The sequence below is a fragment of the Paramormyrops kingsleyae genome, chromosome 1 (genome assembly GCF_048594095.1).
Source record: "Paramormyrops kingsleyae isolate MSU_618 chromosome 1, PKINGS_0.4, whole genome shotgun sequence".
NCBI classification, from domain to species: domain Eukaryota; kingdom Metazoa; phylum Chordata; class Actinopteri; order Osteoglossiformes; family Mormyridae; genus Paramormyrops; species Paramormyrops kingsleyae.
This window is the reverse complement of record NC_132797.1, coordinates 40257033-40278235: the sequence shown is the minus strand read 5'-3', so window position 1 is coordinate 40278235 and position 21203 is coordinate 40257033. Positions and strand designations below refer to the sequence as shown.

General features: G+C 39.5%; 1 protein-coding gene across 4 annotated transcripts in view; it reads left to right on the top strand.

Annotated features, from left to right (window-relative positions):
* Positions 1-13540, top strand: part of nlgn4xb (neuroligin 4 X-linked b) — a 42985-nt gene extending 29445 nt beyond the window's left edge. For all 4 annotated transcript variants that reach the window (XM_023817553.2, XM_023817554.2, XM_023817555.2 and 1 more), the window contains 3 exons: positions 5250-5435; positions 7457-8246; positions 11341-13540. In XM_023817553.2, the coding sequence (XP_023673321.1) occupies positions 5250-5435; positions 7457-8246; positions 11341-12190 (1826 nt within the window). In that variant the 3' untranslated portion in view covers positions 12191-13540. The remainder of the gene's footprint in view (positions 1-5249; positions 5436-7456; positions 8247-11340) is intronic.
* The last annotated feature ends 7663 nt before the right edge of the window (positions 13541-21203 follow it).

Here is a 21203-nt window from a genome sequence, read left to right as displayed (position 1 = left end):
GTTCCAGGAAGCACCTAGTACTTTCCAATGGCAAATACTGTGACTGTTTAAATAGCTACACTGTCCCTCATGCACACTACAGGTATTTATGTTTATTTATACCTATTGTTATGATTACTGTTCAATGCCTAATGTCATGTCTCTTCATTCCTACAGTATGTCCCCATTATACCTACGTCCTTTTTACATATACCTCCTGTTCACAGTCTGAAGATGAGTATAATTGATTAATAATTAGTAATTGTGTATGTGACAAAACTTAGGGACTCTCTCTCTCTCTCTCTCTCTCATATATACACACACACACACACACATAGAAAAGCAAAATTACAGGTCAATACACTGCATTATGTTCCCCTGCAAAGTGTATTAGTGATTACACATCAATGGGCCACTACCAGTCAAAAGTTTTTGCACACACTAAGATATTCTGCATTTGCATATTACTCACTTAATATTCACAAAAAATATGCTCAATTTTCATTGCTAACAAAAAAAATTACAGTATGTTCACCATTTGAGTGCCTTTATTAGCAAGAAAATGTCATATCTTTGATCCTTTAGGATTTACAACAGCAGAGAAAATTTGAGGCATTTTTTCTACAAGGGACATTACATACTGCTCTGTTTCATGGGATGAAGAAATTAACTAGTGCATTTGACTATGTCATCACCACACAACCAGTTAATAGGATGTCAGACATACACTGTTACATACTCTTTCTATGTTATAAAGGAAAATTGTTTTATTTGACTTACATTCTCATTTTTAGTCGTTCACTCACCTTTTCAATGTTTAACAAGAATAAAAAAAATCTACAGCTTATCAAAAAAGTGCAAAACATCTGTGGTGTATAAAAACTTGACTGGTAGTGTATATAGAGATACAGTGTAGATTTCATAAAAGAAAACTTTACAGAGGTATAATGTATGTGCTGTTAAGAGTTCTGAATAATAATAGAATAACAGTGATTAGAGATACAGTATATGGACAAAAGTATTGGGACACCTGGCCATTGCACCTACAGAAGACATCCCATTGTAAATCCATAGGCATCAATATAACAGATGCCGCTCTTCTGGGAAGGCTTTCCACAAGAATTTGGAGTGTCTGTGGGAATTTTTGCCCATTCATCCAGAAGAGTCTTTGTGAGGTCAGGCACTGATGTTGGACGTGAAGACCTGACTCTTAGTCTCTGTTCTAGTTCATCCCAAAGGTGTTTGATGGAACAAAGTCACCCAGCCTTGTCTTTATGGAGCTTGCTTTGTGCAGTGGGGCACAGTCAGGCTGGAACAGAAGAGGGCCTTCCCCAAACTTCCTACGAAGTGGGAAGCATAGAATGGCCCAAACTGTCTTGGTATGCTGAAGAGTTCCCTTCAGTGGAACCAAGGGGCCATGCCCAACATTTGAAAAACAACCCCATACCACAGACTTGTCCATCAGACTGCCAGACAGCGAAGCATGATTTGTCACTCCGCAGAACATGTTTCCACTGCTCCAGAGTCCAGTGGCGGCATGCTTTACACTTAGCCATGGAAGCTCGTTCCTTAAAGCTGCTGGCACACAGTTTTTGTTCTGGGGTTAATGCCAGAGAAAGTTTGGAACTCTGCAGTTATTGAGTCAACAGAGCGTTGGTGAATTTTATGCATTATGTGCCTCAGCACTTGGCGACCCCGCTCTGTTACTTGACATGGTCTGCCATTTCGTGGCTGAGTTTCTCTTGCTCCTAAACACTTCCACATTTCAATAATATCACTTACAGTTGATCTATCTAACAGGGAAGAAATTTCGCAAACTGACTTATTGCAAAGGTAGCATCCTATGACAGTACCACGGTTGAATTTACTGAGCTCTTCAGAACAACCCATTCTTTCACAAATGTTTGTAAATCTGAAAATGAACTTAATGATTAAGAGGTGTGATCCAATACTTTGGTCCATTTAGTATATATTCCAAGGGGTGATGGTGGTGCAGGAGGTAGTGCTACCGTTCGGCAACCGGAGGGTTGCAGGTTTGAGCCCTGAACCCCAAATTGCTCCCGGTGAGCAGGGTGGTGCCCTGCATGGCAGCCTTCACCACCGGTGTGTGTATGAATGGGTGATCATGAGGCATAACTGTAAAGCACTTTGAGTGCTCAAAAGAGTAACAAAAATGTGCTTTGTAAATGCAATCCATTTACCATTCTAATTCTTCTACAAGTCAATTTGTTTTCTTTTTTTTTGCCAGAACCATTTTTCAGAAGAATGTTCTGGAAAAAAATTATTTCTTGCTACAGTCAGAAAGAGATTCCTAACAGTGCCGCCAAATTATGTTACAAATCTGAAGAATGACTTCACGGTTTGGAGCTGCTTATTCTATCTTTTGACCTGGGCAAGTCACCATCATGAAGAAAACCCTACCGAAATATTCAGAAGTCTTGAGTGTGTCTTGAAGTTGTACCAAAAATGATGTCTATAATATATTAACATCCATTAATCTCTCTGCCAGACCATATATCCAATACAGGGTCACAGTGTGATTCTAAATAAGACAATTTATTCAGAGGAAGAAATTTCATTTCAGAATGCTTAGGTCAAAGTTCCCAACCTAATAGAAATGTTGTGGAAAGATCTGAAGTAATAATTATATATGTGCATTTAGGTTGTCTAAGTTATCACATGCTGGAGCTATAGTATGAACATATTCATATGGATTATGAATTAATCTAATGAGATTAAATTAAAAAAATCAGATAAAAGACTTATGCAGTTTCTAGCCGCAGTTGAATTAAATTGAAAAGGATTCATGGCTCCTTTGTGAGAATTGAACCAGTCAAGGGAAATCTTACTATTGCAAGCCAGGATTTCCATACAAGACTAATGTGCCAAGACCGTCAGCTCTCACAGAAAGGCCTTGCAGTGAACAAAGCCCTCCTTTAACCTTTATATTTCCATTTTTTCTGTCTTCGATATTCAGCACTTATTTTGTATTGTGAAGGGGCACCTGCTTTTAAAATCTTTCAGTCTTTATGTTTTATTTCATTATTGAATCTCCTGTCATTTTGAAAGATTTAAATGGTTACCACAGCAACAGCCTGTGCAATTTCAAATGACCTTTTTATCTTATCCTTTGGTTTATTATATATGTTCTGTATTAATTCACAGAAATTGCTTTGAAATTGTATTTAAGTTGTATTTAATAAGTAATGAATGACCTTGAGAATAACATTGAAACTTTAACTGGAAAAAAAAATGTCTTATTTGAAGAAGCCATTTATTTTATTACCTAACAATAAAAATATAAAATAATATACATAAAGCATATTATGTGTAAGCAGATACTATCTTGGAATTATCTCCACCTGTTTTCCTCAGTATGCCAGAAGGGCTTTTCCCTTGCAAAAATAATTTGCTTAAAATCTCCTCAATCACGATTGCATGGATTTATATATTTCACGCTGAGTGAAAATTACAAGTAATCTGTTACAGACATTAAACAAGCCGAGATATTTTCACCTCCCTGTTTGTGGCTTTAGTCATACGTGGCTCATTTCAAAGGTCAGGAGGTGCAGAGTCCTTCTGCTTCCCGCTAGTCCTGTCAAAACGCCTTTGATTTATGGAGATATCTTTCACACTAAAATTGGTGCCACCGTGGGGTACAGATATTGCCCTAAAATTATCCTCCTAAAAAGAGATAATGAATTCATCTTCTTAGTCTAATGTTGAATCACCCTTTTTCTATCAAAACCACATATATGTACCTTAGGCAAAGAAAATTATGAAGTTGCAGATAAAAGGAATAAATCAACTTTGAACACATAACCGATCCAATAATACCGTAGTGAAATATCTTTTGACTTCTAGAGAATCTAAAGATTCAAACAATATATATTTACAATTTAAGCACTCTGGAATACACATCGCTTTATTCCCATACAACCAAATGTTATGTATATCTGTAGCTGAATGTATAGTAGTGTTATTAATGAGAGTACCAATTGACTGAATGGTGTGAAATTCCAAATGTGGTTATTGTGGAGATCTCTGTAGAGGTCTCATGCAGGCGATGGCCTCTGGCAGTATTAGTGGTGTAATAATGTACACAATATACGTTTTGCTTTGTAGATCATAAATTTTTGGTGATTTGCCACGAAACCATATATTTGCTGTTAGCTAAAGGAAATCTCCTGAGTTCCATTTGAATACAAGACAGCATAAATAGTGCTAGCTGAGGTTAAGGGGCATATTTTGTGTTTTATGCTCTCCTCTTGTGCATGACGAAAAGAGGATTTTAATTTTTCTGGAAACAATCATGTAAACTCATTACTTAACTGCAAATCTTACTAGCTATGGTTTAGGCATTATCTAGCCACCCCCCCCCCCTTAATTTTGTACATATTTGGACTACGTGTTATATATTTATTATGTTTCTTAAAAGCTGTTTGCCCATTTATCCAGAAGAGTCTTTGTGAGGTCAGGCACTGATGTTGGATGTGAAGGCATTATCACCCATTCTACTGTATATGAAATCAAATGTACCATAAATTAAATAATAATAATATTAACTTTTCACCCCAATCCCTGGTATTTTAAGCACCACTCATTGCAATGCTTATAAAACAATTCCCATTTAGCTGCTGTGACTACAGTGATAATGTTTAATTTCCATTCAAATACAATGATAAGACACCATGATAAACTGTGTATCGCCCTGTTGAAAAGCTCATTAATGAATTTATGCTCTTTTAGAAAACAAGAGGCATTACTTTTAGAAATGCACTGCTGTGGATTGTGTATGTAAATATACTCATTATGATGCTATATTTCTATATTTCCCCTTTATAGTTTTCCTTTTTTATGTTAACTAGACCTTTTGTTGAAGTCATTAAACATTGTGATTGGATGGCTGATTGGTTTTTAAGGACACATGGGTGGATGGGATAACAATACAGTTACTTTTCTAAAAAAGTGGGGTATTGTTGCATGTGTTCATTTGAAAACATGTAAAGATTTTAAAGATATGCTGGCTTTGGTTTTTCAAATGTGCAGTATAAAAGTTTGCATTGATTATTATCAGAGGTAAACCTAATTTTTCTATGTAAAATTTTACCCATCAAAATGACAGCTATTGCAGGGGCCAATATGTTAATATACAAAAGCCAAAGTGTTTAGCATAATAAGAACAAAGTTATTAAGCTTTCTTTTAATTTTGCCAGGTCTTTACCAGAACATGAATGTCTATGTAATTTACTTATTAATTTGTTTTATAGGATTTTTAAGCACAGGAGATCAAGCTGCAAAAGGAAACTATGGATTACTCGATCAAATTCAAGCGCTGAGGTGGATCAAGGAAAATATCCAGGCTTTCAAAGGGGATCCGAAGAGGGTTACGATTTTTGGATCTGGTGCTGGAGCGTCTTGTGTTAGCCTGCTGACACTGTCTCACTACTCAGAAGGTAGGTATGCTACGTCACTTTGATGCATCTCTGATAACATCTGTATACCTCATCACCAATAAATGCACACAGAGATGAAGCCACAAGAAATGTAAAATGTCTTTAACTAATGTACCACAACAAGCAGTCAGGTTACTCTGATTTTTCTAACTATGTGTGAGTGTGTGTCCTGCGATGAACTGGCTACCTGTATCCTACCAAAAGCCTTGAGCTTCTTGGAACTGGCCCACAATCCTATACTAGAAAACCAATAGCAGTAAATGGATGAAGATACTTGTTTGTAAACACAACATGAAACATAAGTGTCTTAAAGTGCTATGTGTCATATTTACAGAAGACACAAAGCATACATTAACATGGAATCATTCTGTCTTCATAAAAAAATTGGTTTGGTAAAACAATTTTTCAAGAGAAAAGGAATTTGACTTGCTGGCTTTTTAAGATCTATTATGTCACAGACACAAAGGATTGTGGTAGGAAGTGTGAACTGTGTTTTAGTATAAAGAGTCACCAAAAAAGTGTGTCAGAATTCATCACAACAGACATTGAACACTCTGTTCGAAGAAATAAAATCAGAATCCGTATGTTAGTTTATCGAAGCATGAAATGATGTTACAGTCCCTGGATTTTCAGCTGCATGAATAGAGTGTGGTCACAGATAGAAGAGGGTACATTGAAATTATGTTACACCCATTTAGGATTTTTTTTTATCAAGAGCCACTTATGTGAATGTAAAGGTCATACGATTGTATCCCAGGCAGCATGCTCAATGTTACCTGCCCCAACCGCGCCCTCCACACGCTGCATGCGATAAAACGTGCATCAGACTATACTGCCACTGTCACATTAACTTAATGCAGCAAGCTTCTATTAATACAATATGGTACTTTCATCACATCGCAGGTTTTATTGTGTCGGAGCCTCGTTTTCACCTTAGCTGCTGCTGTGTAGTGTTCTGGAAAACAATTTTGCCCTCTGTAAGCTCGTTATGTGGCTATATTGCAGATTTGCCTCTCAGTTTTACAATCGCTTACCGAAAGGTGCATAAAGTCCACTAATTGCACAGAAGCGTCTTTTTGAGCACGGATTGCGAGTGCACACTTTCCAGAGAACTACATGGTGATACTGCAGTAGCTCCAACCGAAACCTGAATTAACAGCTTTGGGATGAAACAGAGGGCCGAATTAGGGCAAGACCAAGGCAGGGGTAAAGCTTCAAAGGAGGAATGGAGGACAGTGTGACCGGAAATTATTGGAAAGGTTTCTTGATGCGCTGAAACAGTTTTTAAAGTTGCAGCGTGAGGCACCCTGTTTCTTTGAGTAATAACCCACAGAAACCCCATCTCCTGTAACAGGATAGTGTTTTGCTGTATTTGGCTGCGACAGAAGGTTCATTCCTGTGGGCAAAATGAATGATTACACAGTAGCCTACATGATAAATGACTCTTGCTTTCATGATGTCCTTTTGTCAGATCTGACACTACAAAGTATGTCTATCACAGGATCTCACGAGTATTATAATTTATTTGTTTCATTGTTAGAGCTCTATATTCTTAAGGGATACATTAAAGGTAATGTATTACCATGAACACAAGAGAGATGATCTTCAAAGCCGAAGTGCACAGCATGGCCCATATCCGAAGAATACTTTGCTAACATGCTCTCTGTTTAGAAAAGAACAGCTTATTTATTTTTTGTTATGATATTCTCCATATTATCCCTCAGTTCCAGAGTTGGATAGTTCAGGTCCAGAAAGTAAAAATCCAGACCAAGATTTTGTTTCAACCAACCAGTTGAGTAGCCTGTGACTGTGACTCTTTATGCTCAACTGGTTGGTTGAAACAAATTTTCATTTGGATTTTTACTCTCTGGACCTGAACTATCCACCTCAGCTCATACTATTGGATGTCTTATAGTAAAACGCTTCTGTTTGCACTTGTGAGAATTCAACACAAAATACTTGAACAAAATAATGAAGGAAATTGTTAGGATTATGGTTTTAACAGTCACTTTGTCTCTCAGATCTTTTCCAGAAAGCTATCATCCAGAGCGGAACGGCTCTGTCCAGCTGGGCAGTGAACTACCAGCCCGCCAAATACACCCGGATGTTGGCAGAGAAGGTTGGCTGCAACATGCTTGACACCATAGCCTTGGTGGAGTGCCTACAGAGCAAGAACTACAAAGAGCTTATAGAGCAGTACATCACTCCTGCGAAGTACCACATCGCCTTTGGGCCCGTCATTGATGGAGATGTCATCCCAGATGATCCACAGATCCTGATGGAGCAGGGAGAGTTCCTGAATTACGACATTATGCTGGGGGTCAATCAGGGCGAGGGATTTAAATTTGTGGACGGAATTGTGGACAGTGAGGATGGAGTGTCGGCCAATGACTTTGATTTTGCAGTGTCCGATTTTGTCGATCACCTCTACGGTTATCCGGAGGGGAAGGACACGCTTCGGGAAACAATCAAATTCATGTACACAGACTGGGCAGACAAAGAAAACCCCGAGACACGCAGGAAGACACTGGTTGCACTATTCACCGATCACCAGTGGGTGGCACCAGCAGTGGCCACTGCGGATCTGCACGCTCAGTATGGCTCACCTACATACTTCTATGCCTTCTATCACCACTGTCAAAGCGACATGAAGCCCAGCTGGGCCGACTCGGCACATGGCGACGAGGTCCCATACGTCTTCGGGATCCCGATGATCGGGCCCACTGACCTCTTCAACTGCAACTTCTCTAAGAACGACGTCATGCTCAGTGCTGTGGTCATGACTTACTGGACCAACTTTGCCAAAACAGGGTAGGTTTAATTATAACTAACAAACCAATAAAGAAAGAGTTTGGTGTCTGTGATTTGTAGATTACCTTCAGAAAATACAGAATCCCCACTCAATATTTCTTTTTCAAATTAAATCTCAAGGTCATATTAAGATACATGTCAGTTGGATTTATTTTCCTACATTAGTAAACTGCTCATGACATAAAGATAAAAAATAATATACAGTATGTCGTGGGCCACGTTTTAATAATTTGTACTCATGATGTATTAAATCATGAGCACATTTTACTAATTTGTTCCCTTGTTTTAGTTACATCGTGGTCATACTTTATTAATTCGATCCCGCGATATATTAAAACGGGGGCATGTTTTACTACATAGCCAGCTTATTGCCTAATGTACCACTTTCATTTAGGCCACTAAACATCGGTATCTACTGGTATGGACAAAGATAGATAACTGAGTTTTATTTTAAGGTTGGAATAGAGTTGCCATCTATCACATATTATACATATTTTTCATACTGAAAAATGAAATGCTGCGGGGGTCCTGTCTTTATCCATTACGGGATACGATTTGTCCTATATTAGACCCCCACCCAGATCAGCATATTTTATCGTGAGGGAAGTGCCGTGTTTCTTCACCTTCGAAGTGGTAACCCTAGGTTTAAATGACCTACAGACACATTCTTAAAAAGAACTGGTATTAGTGAGGGGCAATTATGTTGAATATTGAGAGCTAGGGCGTTTTACCGAACTAATTCGTTCTCTAGTTTTAGTTAAATCATGGCCACGTTTTATTAATTCGTTCCTTCTTGTTAGTTAAATTGTGGCCACGTTTCATTAATTCATTCCTAGGATATTTTAAAACGTGGCCACGATATATTGTTATGCCATGAACGGGACTCCATAGTAAATCTATAAATGCAATAATATTAATGATTTAATGATGACAAATCACCATGTTTGGAAACAAATTGAAACTTTAGTTGTTTTGCAGCCAGGAAGTTATGCCCAAGCTTGTGCCACACCGGTTGCATAGACATGTGTGTTGTATTTATACACAAAACAACATTAACATCAAATGAAAAGCAATAGTCTTATTGTGTCACAAGAAAATTTTTTAGCATTAAGCTTGACAACATCTTTGCTCTTCATTCCTGCTTCACAAGAAAGTAAAGCCCTCTTGTGCATGGAAGGCATGGTTTGTGAGCCCCCTGTTGTTGGAAATGAGACATGAACACTCTCAGCTGGATGTTCATCTGTTTCATCAGCTTCTCTCTTTGGCTCTGTCCTTGGGTTATCTCTGGCAAGAGCCAGTAAGCCCTGAAGAACGCAATTATCACTTTTGTCTGAAGGGTGGTTGGCCCCTGTTCCTCACATAAGCTTTGGTTTGATAAGCATTTAGCCTAACCTGGAATTATTTCATGCCATGTACCAGACTCCAGCTTTATACTAGTACTTATATTAAGTTTATGTTCTTCTTTGGGAAATGAGTTGATCTACATCCTCTAATTGTGCATGGAATATATGAATGTGTAAATTCAATGGCTGTGGCTGTCATAGGTCTTGTTCTGACATTTTAAGGCATCCTAAGTTCATCACCGATGGCAGTTGGAAGGGTCTAATGATGCAGGACAATGACAGAACAGTATGGCAGCTGACAAACCAATTTGCTCCCAGCATTTTTGAGTGAAGAGGGCAATGTTACTGCACTTCAAACTATAGCTCAGGTGTAAACAGGACATATGAAACACATTCTTCTAATGCCTCATTAAGACAATCCTTCTAGTAAATTTACTTTACTTTTTTTACAATGCACACTCATCTACAGAATTTCCTTGGTAAGAAGTCCAAAAAGAACGCAAGGCGAATTCCTTAGGATTACACACAGTTTAATGGTGATAAGACCATGATATATGACATAAAGCTCATTAATTGCTCTATAATCTCATTCTCCTGTGTGCTAAATAAATATAGAAGACAGGCAAGGAATTATGTAAAAAGTAGCTAAATTAACAGGAGCAGATGACTGACAGTAGATTTTTAAAAAGGAAATTTGCCTGAACTGGAAGATGGTGCAATTTTTTTAGAGATTCAACAGAATAGAGAATAAGTGCATGAAAGACAGAGATGACACTTTATAGATAAATTCACGATTTCCTGCCAACACAGAACTCTAGCTGAGTTCAGATTAGGGCAGAAATGTGCATATCAAGTGCACCCCAATTCACACATGGAGCACATTAAACAGTCTACTTAAAAACAGCAAACGTCACAGAGGAAAGCAGCCTTCCAAGTGAAGCCAATTATTTCTTAAAGTGTTCCTCTTTTTAAAGACTGCTGATTTGATTGCCAATTGTTGTGAGATCTCTCCAAACAGCCCATTTGTTGTTGCGGGAACATCGATGTGTGCATTAGGGGTCTGCATTCTTACAGCACGGTCTGTGCTAAATCTCCAAGCCTTCTCTACGTCTCAAAGAAATCTATCTGTGTCATCCAATGGTGGGGGTCACCCAGTAATACTGCAGTGTGTTGCAATCAAAAGAGGAGTGCTTTATTTCACTATGCCTTACCCCAGCAGAGTGTAGTCAGCATCGCCATAGATGTATAAAAGACATTTAATCTTTTATAGCCATGCTTCCATTGGACAAATCAATGTGATTTCTATAGCGCTCCCATCAAGTGTGAGGTTATTTATAGAACCTACGTCCTCCACTGTGTTAAACTTTCAGACGAGCTACTTCTGCCTCGCCACGACTACCAAAACTAACTCAAAGTTAAAGGCTGTCACCCTCTTTTTCATTGACTCTTCAAAATATCAGCAATAATATGAAGTGACTGCATAATGGTCCTTTTTACCCATTAAACTATCCTTTATGTTTCCTTGCATGGATTTCATCTTTACGGTATGATTAGTCAGAGAGATGTTTTTCTTCAGGAAATAGCAGCGCTTTGATGCACACATCTGCATGCGAACAGTGGAACCATAAAACTCACATTCATTGCTTTCCCCTTACACTCATTTTGACTTACGTGAGTAATTTGAAATTACATATATGACATATACAAATGATTGGGTTTTATTTCTAAAGATTGTTATCACTTTATTTCAGAGATCCAAACCAGCCAGTGCCCCAGGACACCAAGTTCATCCATACAAAACCAAACCGATTTGAAGAGGTGGCCTGGTCCAAATACAACCCGAAGGACCAGCTGTACCTGCACATCGGCTTGAAGCCGCGGGTCAGGGATCACTACCGAGCCACTAAGGTCGCCTTTTGGTTAGAACTCGTGCCTCACTTGCACAACATAAACGAGCTGTTTCCATATATTTCAACGACAACTAAGATCCCCCCCCAGGACACGACCCCTTTCCCATACACCAAGCGCCTGTCTGGAAAAACCTGGCCATCCACCACCCGCCACCCTGCCATCCCACCCGCTAACACCAAGCAGGTGACCGACCAACGGAAAACAGGGGAACCCGACGAGCCGCTGGTCATCACGGAGAACAAGCGTGACTACTCAACGGAGCTGAGCGTCACCATCGCGGTGGGGGCCTCTCTGCTCTTCCTGAACATCCTGGCGTTCGCCGCCCTCTACTACAAGAAGGACAAGCGGCGGCACGAGTCCAACCGGCGGCCCAGCCCGCAGCGGAATACGGCCAACGACATCGCTCACATCCAGAACGAGGAGATCACGCCCATGCAGATGAAACAGCTGGAGCATGACCACGAGTGCGAGTCTCTCCAGGTGCACGACACGCTCCGCCTAACGTGCCCACCGGACTACGCGCTGACGATGCGCCGCTCCCCAGACGACATCCCTCTCATGACGCCCAACACCATAAACGTCTTCTCCAACACTTTGGCCGGAATGCAGTCCTTGCACACCTTCACTAGCTACGGCGGAAGCCAGAACAGTACAAACCTTCCCCACGGACACTCCACCACGCGGGTATAGCTCTTTGCAGAGGGAGAGTGGAACTGCTCACAAATCACAAGATATTATTTTGTTATATACAGTAGCCTTCATAGAATATATTGGCTGCAAACTGAAAAATATTGAAAGGATCACTATAAGTCAGATGTAATTAAACTTTACTACAGTGACACTGTCTTCAGACTGGAACATCTGTTGGATCAAACCAAGGAAGAAAGACATCAGAAATTGACCTTCGATCCTTCAACACACTGGTATAGAGTTAAAATAAAGTATTTCTGTGCGTAGCAAGTGATATCAAGGATAACTCGAAGATTTGTACTGTATGTGCCATACGTTGTATAGTACGCTAGTAACAACCTACAAGGGTTTTCATGTTAGTCCAGTTTTCAGACTGAAAGCTCAAGAACTTCTGCGCTGTGCCGTGAGATGGTGGAGACCAAGGCAAAAACTCCCCGGTCTGAATTGTATTTATGAAACTTTGTAAAAAATGACATGTAAATAATTGTGAGTAAAACAAATACATAACAAAACAGACAAACATACAGAAAACTTTTATTGTTGTTTTGAGTTTAAATATAGCTTTTAGGGACCTTTTCTCTGAGTTGTGATGTATGTAAATATAATGGTCATATGGTTTTTAAAATTCAAGCAGTGTAACTCTCTTCAATGGAAAAAAAAAAGAAATCATCAGACAATGTTTATTTGAAAGCATATGCCACATTACTCAACTCATTTTTTAGTGTTACCTATCATTTCTGCTGTATCTCGTTGCATGTTTGAGTATCGCTTACCAAACTTTTTTTAATCTTGTGATGCATTGCATAGTTTTATTACCATTTTCTTGTTTTCTAGCAACCTAAACACTGCTTCAGCTGAAGAAGTGACCAGCACTGTATAATTTTGACAATGGCAGTGGATTTTGATCAACATAAGTTGGAAATGTGTGTAAAGATATATGTTATATATTTAAAATTGTCCATTGCTAGCAATATGTAAAGCATCGTGCCAGGCTTCTAATATTTTGAGTTAAAAGAATGAGAATGATTCTAAAAAAAAGCGGTAATATCATTTATAAAAATACAGTTTAACACAGATTATCCTAATTATGCATTCAATTTGAAGACAAGCAGAAAACTGTCTCTTAAAACAAATGACTAATTTTTAGATGTGAGCAAAGGTGCCCATCATAGCCTTTGGTCCTTCAAATTTAAATAAATGCAGGGTTTTAATGAAAGGTATCAAAATATATATTGTTTGTCTACTATTGTTTGCAGTTTTGCCTTAAACAATAGATGGTATTTCTGGCTGAACACCTGTATAAAGTTTTTCTGCAGCATTTTTAATAAAATATCACAATATTTTCTAACATGTACTTGTATCACCTCTGTATGTTTTATTGTATTTGTTTAAGGCATCATATCCAATGAAAATAATGGTCTCTGGACGTCCAGATTTAATGTCCAACACCAGATTCATGTGTAGCCTTGAAAGGCTTATATGGCTATATAGAGATATGGAATTATATATCTATTTGTGTGTGTGTGTGTGTGTGTGTGTGTGTGTGTGTTTTGGTTATGTACAAATTACATTGTGGGGACCAAATGTCCTCAAAATAAGATAAGAACCTGTTATTTGGAAATTGGATATTTTTTGCCGTCAACAAGGATAACCTCAATTTTATAAAAATCTGTGACTGCAATCAAAAAACTATAATAGCCAAAAGTCTCGTATTTGGGTTGGTTACTTATGGTTAAGGTTAGGGATGGGTAAGGGTTAAGGGTGTCATGACTGGGATTAGGGTTTTCCCCATAGAAATAAATGGATGGTCCCCATTTAGATAGGAAGACCAACTTGTGTGTGTGTGTATGTGTGTGTGTGTGTGTGTGTGTGTGTGTGTGTGTGTAAATGTGTTCCCTGGTGTCACTGGCATGTGGATCCCTTTTGTGAAGAAACAGATGAATTCACATATTCTGTAAATGTTCCACGATTCCATGGCTTATTTTTGTATATCAGGTTCTTCCCTCATTATATTACCCAATAATATTACTGAGCCCATGAGATAATTGTGCGCTGGTTTCCCTTAGGCATCTATAACAAGCTGCCCATCAGAAATCTCATAAAACTGAACTCAAGATCCAGCCAAACTCCGGCATGCAGGGGTTAGCAAATGTATGGCACGACCAAAAGAATAACAGCGGTGAATGTGAGACGAACAGACAACCCAGAAAAGCAGCTATGAAGTGTAACTGGAAATGGAGGACACAGGCAAGTGAAGTCTCCTTAGAGCCTGGAAAGCATGCCATTATGGTAATCTGTCTCACCACGTACAAGGGGGTGGGAAGGGGGGGGTGTAGGGGGTGATGATAAGATGATGAGTCCTGGGAGAAATGGATGACAGCTGCTTCAGCTTCTCTCTTGGGGATGCTTTCATATTCGGGTTCTTGCCATGCAGATATGTGAGGTGTTCAGCCGGGAGGAGCGGGTGATTTACGTCATTCGGACTTTAAATAATCCCGGGCCTGGATCTACTCTACCTGCTCTAAAGAGCGCCTTCAGCCATGCCTGTATGTGCATTTATCAAAACCGAAAGGACTATAGTTAAAGATATCCAGGTAGCATGTGCTAAGAATACTTATGAATGCAGGTTTCACAAAGCTTTGATTTTGTTACGGGAGTGGCTGACGGAGAAGCACCAGTCACCCCGAAGACATGCAAACGGCCCCTGAACACGTCATCATATCAATGTATAAACCATCCAGATATGGCCGAGACACACAAACTCGTGCCTATTCATGTTGCTTTGTACATTAGCTACTCTGAACCTCTATGTGCTGATTAATCTGCTTCTTATTCACAGTTTTAAGAGACACATTACCTTCCGTACATATGTAGCCATGCACTGAATGAGTGTCTAAGTGCCGCAGATCCTTCTTTTGACATATTAGCCAATAACGGGTAGTCATGCCATTATGACTCAATTTTGTATTGTTACCATTTCCACGATTTCCTGTAAAATATCCCATATGCTGCAGTAAGAACACAACAGGTTTTTCTTCTCATGCGAGTGATATTTTCCATCAGTTCTAGTTCTTTCAATATGATGTTATTTATGCGTGGCCAGGAACTGTTTTTCATAATCCATAACATACTGTCCCTTACTGAACATTTGCTTGTCTCATCAGTGTAATTAACTTTTTGGTGATACAGCATAATCAAGGAGAAATTCTACATTTTAGCATACTTTCAAATGGACCGTGGTGCTTTTTAGGTTTGAAAATATTCTGTCCATTATAGTTATAAAATTGGACATATTTATCATACAGAATCCAGATATTACTTTGGAATATTCATTCACTATTTAGTTACAAAGAGTCAATTTAAGGTAAATAGGCAGTACGGCCAAGCAGCTAGCAGTACAAACTACCTGATTTTATATGTATTCTGAGGAAATGCACCCATGTTTTAAAAATCCATGGTACGAACATTCAGTGAACGGGTGTCAGTTCTGAAATAACCATGACACAATTTTGCCAGGAATGCAGCTGTTTATTTCACAGCTTGACAGTCAGTCCATTTTCCCATGTTGACAAAAGGCAGCAATATTTTATTATTTACTATTTTCATGTCACACTGACTTATTTATATTTTCTTTAAAATTTGTTATGATAAGCCCATAATACGCATACGTGCATGGCAGCTTACCAGTATTTTTGACACAACTGGCAGCCTAATATACTATATCCTTTTAACGTAAGCTATTTTAATGTCATATTGCTGTTCATTTATCTCCTATGACGTTGTTCTCAGACGTAGGAAATGTGTGGGTGGGTTTGGGAAGAGGTGGCCTTAAACAGCAGGACATGTTGAGCATAACATCGAATCAGTCTCTTAAATAAAAGGATGAGAAAAATAAGAGGAAACGGAAGACGGGTATATTATACAAAATAGTGAATAGTGATGCTACTTGTCATGGACGACTCCTCAAAATGCACAGGTGTCCTTCTGCCTCCCTGTCTTCTCTTCTCTTAGCCCAGCTGGCCCCTTTAAACCCTTTCAGTTGAATCCACCAGTAAATCAAAGCCAGCTTGGCGTCATTGATAATCACAGCTCTGCTTTCCTTGCTGAAACCAATTTTGCCTCCTTTAAAAAGTGTTTCCCTATGCAGTCCCTGCAATTAAGAAAAGATGTTTCACCGCCGTATATTGAGTTTCCACCAACATTTTAATAGATAAGAAATGTATTTCCCCATTAGCTCACTTGATGCTTTTTTGGAGAGATTAATTTATGGTTTTCACTTCCTATGATCAAAACCATTATAAATTCTTAATTTATGAGGGCTGTTACCCAAATTACTCATGCGAGAAAATTGAATTATTCACTTGGCAACTTGATTATGTTGATCATGTGTATTCTTTCAGTGGGGAAATTTAAGCATTTTTTATGCATTAGGGGATTTAAGTCCCATTTAGAAAGAGTCTATACATCAAATTAGGAACATACATAACAGTGACACTATCGTGTCCTACGGTGAGCAAAGGCGGAAGGAACCCCAGAATGCAACCATGAATGGAGAAAACCCCCTGAAGGGGACTTTATTTATATTTTGGGGGCAATGACAAGGAACAATGACTGAACTGGGGGAGACAGGACAGGGAATCATATATGTACCAGACTAATGAGGGCCTGATACGATTCAGATGTCGACGTTAAGATTGGGGATCACGAATAGGACACAGCTGGGAAGCAACAGGAGGGTTCTGGAAGACCAGCAGTGACCCCTGTCGGTCATACCAGGGGATGGACTGAACTGGTTGTGACAGACACATGCTAAAAATAGCCACCCACTCAAATTTTCCTGGTGATTGTACAATTTGCTTCATTTCTTAGGGTTGGATCAAACCAATAGGAAGGACAAAGGTCTTCATTTCTCTGGCCTGGATTTAATAGGCTGTTGCTCAGCCACTCAGGAAGAACAAATTTACAAATGGCACAACAGCTGATTGAGTATTGACAGCTCAGACGACATCACTGTTAGAGTGAGTGCTTCCCGTGACAGGGACTACAGCACGTATGGTTCATGAAGATACATGTGGCAGAAGCCATGTCATCAAACAACACATAAAACAGAAAACTATAATGCTTATAGCATTAGTAGTACAGCTGGGAATGGATGTTTCAACTTCGTATCCAGAAGAACTGCAAAGCAATAAAAAAGAAAAACTATTTCTTGGAAAATTGGGCAGTTGCTGCTGTGTTAAAGGAATTTTGCCATGGAAATGTTACTGCATTGAGTGTTATCCTCTTTTTGACCACGTTAAGGAGTTTTTCAATAGCCGAAAAATATAGTTATATACACTGTTGTCACAAAGAGGTAAGCAAATCGATTCCCAACTTCGTTCTCAGGTATAGGGGGTTTGCATGTTCTCCTCATAAGGCTGGCTGGCATCTCTCACTTGCCAAAATCAGGAGCTTTCCCATTGAAGTTCAGGAACCTGGGTCCTGCAGCATCACAACCAGAAACGTATGTTCCTGGCTAGTATCTTATGTCGCTTTCCCATCATACAACAGAAACTGTGACCTTTATGCTAAATAAGCTTGGGAGACACAAAAAGCTCATAAGTCAAACTTCACAAGTAATTTCATAGGAAACTACATCACCAGCCGAAAACAATGGAGGATGAACACGTTTTGTTTGTTACTGGGGGGGATCGATGGCATGGTCCGAAAATATAGGACAAAGCATTTTATTTACATTTCATTTATAAGACCTGTAACATATTTATAATTCATTATGAAATCTGGCCAGCAGATTTGTTTCCCCCAGTATAAAAAAATTATGTAACATTACTCCACTTTTAAGTGCATGCAAATTTCACAGCACCAGCGATAAAAGAGAGAAGTACAGACGCTCCTCTACTTACGAATGAGATACGTTCCGAACGGCCGTTCGTAACGTGAAATGTTCGTAAGTCATTATTCAACATCATTTTAATGGTATACGCAAGTACAAAGATCTAGGATGCTGGGAGTTCGCACGCTACGCTGCTGCGTGACGGGAGTAGCGGGCAGAAGTCGTACTAGGTGGAAAAAAATGATGTTACGGACAGGAAACGGGAGCCCAATGAACACAATTTGGACTTACAGTCCTCTTCATTCCTACTGTATGTCTGAAAGTTCCTAAGTTGAAAGTTTGTAAGTAGAGAAGCCTCTGTATATCAGTTATTGACAGAACTTTCCAATGCAGAAATATGGAGATGAAAGCAAAAAAGGTATTCATTAAGGCATTTAGTAATATATGACATATATCACTAAATGCCTTAATGATAATAATATAATACAAAAATGATAATGCTCAAAATCTCTTTTCCTCACACTTCTGTGTAAGAAGTTATTGTTAGAGCTGGTACTTGTGGTCAACCAATCAACAAGTTATCGCTATAAGCCCCGCCCAGTAGTTCTTAATCGAGCAAAAAGTACCTACTCTGGAGTAGTACCTAAAAATGGTAGGAATTACAATGGATGTGGAACTTCCCGATTCCTGAAAAAGTTTCTGGTTCCTGAAAAAGGTTCCTGTGGTGGGCAATTCCTTATTATGTGTGAGTATGTGCCCAGAAATGAACTTGCATCTCTATCCCTGGTGTACCGTAGCCTTGTGCCTTGTGATGGACTGGGATCCCGTCCAGGGTGTCCGGACCTCGTCTCCTGTGCTCCAGGCCCTCTTGGGACCCTGTGCAGTAAGATTACTGTAGTTCCACCATGTTGTATATCATCTCACACAATCACACTCCTCCCTGGCTGCCTCATCAAGGATATGAACTTTTCCATGATGGGATCCGCCATATCCTTTTTTGTGAATTTAATGCACATTCTCGGGCTGATGCTCCATCCCCCTGACACGGCAGAAAGGCTGCTACCCCTTGTCAGATTCCGTTCCAGTGCTTTGTGCTTTTAGCTTTCCTCCATCATGAAGACCACTCGTTTACATCATATTTCTGGCTCGTTTCTGATGGTCAGACCAGCACAAACAAGGAAGGTGTTAAGTCTGATTTTTTACTTCTAGAGTATAGTTCCAGTACACTTATCCAGTAAACCCGAGTTTGAAAAGACAGTGTGAGAAGAGTTGAGGGAATTGAGTTCTGTTCTTTGTGGCAATGTGCCTCATCAACTGTTTACAGTTATTGTAAGTGCCTGACTAAATTTTAGAAGACATGTATCTTTTATATCTTAAACATATATATTAACAGGTGATATCCAATAGCTTATATGCATGTCTGTTCATATTATCTATTAATTTCATTAAAGCATTGCAAATAAAAACAGAGAAGTATCTAATTTTCTAAAACACTTTTATCCATCAGTGTCTCTAAGGTAAGTGAAATCATGCCATCTAATTGTAATCAAAGCAACACAAAATATTTACCCATGCATCCATTTCAATAAGTGTCTGGCCAGGACAAGGTCAAAGTGAACCTGAAGGCCATTCCAGGAAGCAGAGGCTATGGGATACCCTTCACAGGTTCTTGTGGAGTTTAATCATGCATTGTGGGTGACTTACAGATGCTAGTTCACCTAACTGCACAGAGCCAGGCAATCAGTACTGGAGGGCCACCTAATTTAAGATCATTTTAAAATAAGCATGACAGCCTTTAACAATGGACAGCTTTATTAGTTCATACAAGACTCTCCTGGTGTTATCTGAATAGATTCTTTTATTCTACAGTGTCTTGTGTACCTTTTGATCATGTACCATCTTGCATTTGTTACTGGTCTCTCATTGGAAGCACAGTCTAGCAATACTCCTCCCTAAGTTAGCTCTGACAGATGCATGCTTATTACATCAAATCGCTTGTACTTGGGGAAAAATAGCATGCGCTAAATAATTAAGTGTAAATGTAAACCTGACATCCATGACCTGCAACGCACCAAATGCGCTGTGCTTTTCCTGTTTGAAATAAGGAGCCTCATCTCACCTGGAGAAAGCATCAGATGATGTCGGGAGACCAGAATAATGGATTCAATGCATGGACTAGTTCATGACTAGCACTCACTATGGTAAGAATTTGGTGAAAGAAAGCAGCAAAGCATCATGGTCATGTGTCCATTTTCTCCCTCTCTCCTCATTTCCCCTATTGTCATTTGTCTCTTCTGCATTCACCATGACAACACACATGCCCACACCACTCGAGACTGCCTTGTTTCATCCCAGAAATGCTATAGGCTCTTCAACTTCACCACAATTCAGACTGAAGAACTTAAAGCTTGGTTGAGAGGTGGTGGAGGAATTTGAAACCACAATCCCAATTATCCTAAGGATAAAAAGTAATTGTTTTTATTTCTTCTAAAGCCTTTACACATGTGGTTGTCTTGCCTTCCCTACAGGCCTCTACTCTTTTCATCAGTAATATTAAGCAACCAACCAAGCACAAAATAAGTCACGGGAGGCTTACTTGGGGTGAAGTAGAGGCTTACACCAATGCGGCTGGGGCTTTTGCCTGTCCTCTGTGTGTGGGGTTTGCATGTTCTCTTCCTGGTATGCTGGACTCCTCCAGGAGCCTAAGACATGTAGGCCAATTGGCATCTCTAAGTTCTCCAAAGTATGATTGAGCACCAATACTAAAGTCAGAAATCATGGCATGGGCCTGCAGAAATTCAGGTTGGCCAGGCCCATAATTCAGAAAGAAAAATATTTTTACCTCTCACCAGAAGCCTCTGGAAAATATCAAAATGTGTCACGGTAAAAACTTCATGTAAAAACACATTTGTTTGCCTTCATTCACATGATCTGAGGCAAAGCACCCCAACCTATGCTGGCCATCCATCCATCCATCCATCATGCCAACCATTTTGCTAATGGCCCCAGAGAGCTGAAGACAGTCCACTAAAGGAAATGGGAAACCAATGGGATTTCAGGGCTGCTGACTGGATGTGTGGATCCCAGTTGAGGTGCACAAGAAAGCAAAGGACTAGTGAACCTAGACCAGAAACCAGGAAACCTGAAACGGGGCTGAAACACAGAAACCTGAACACTCAC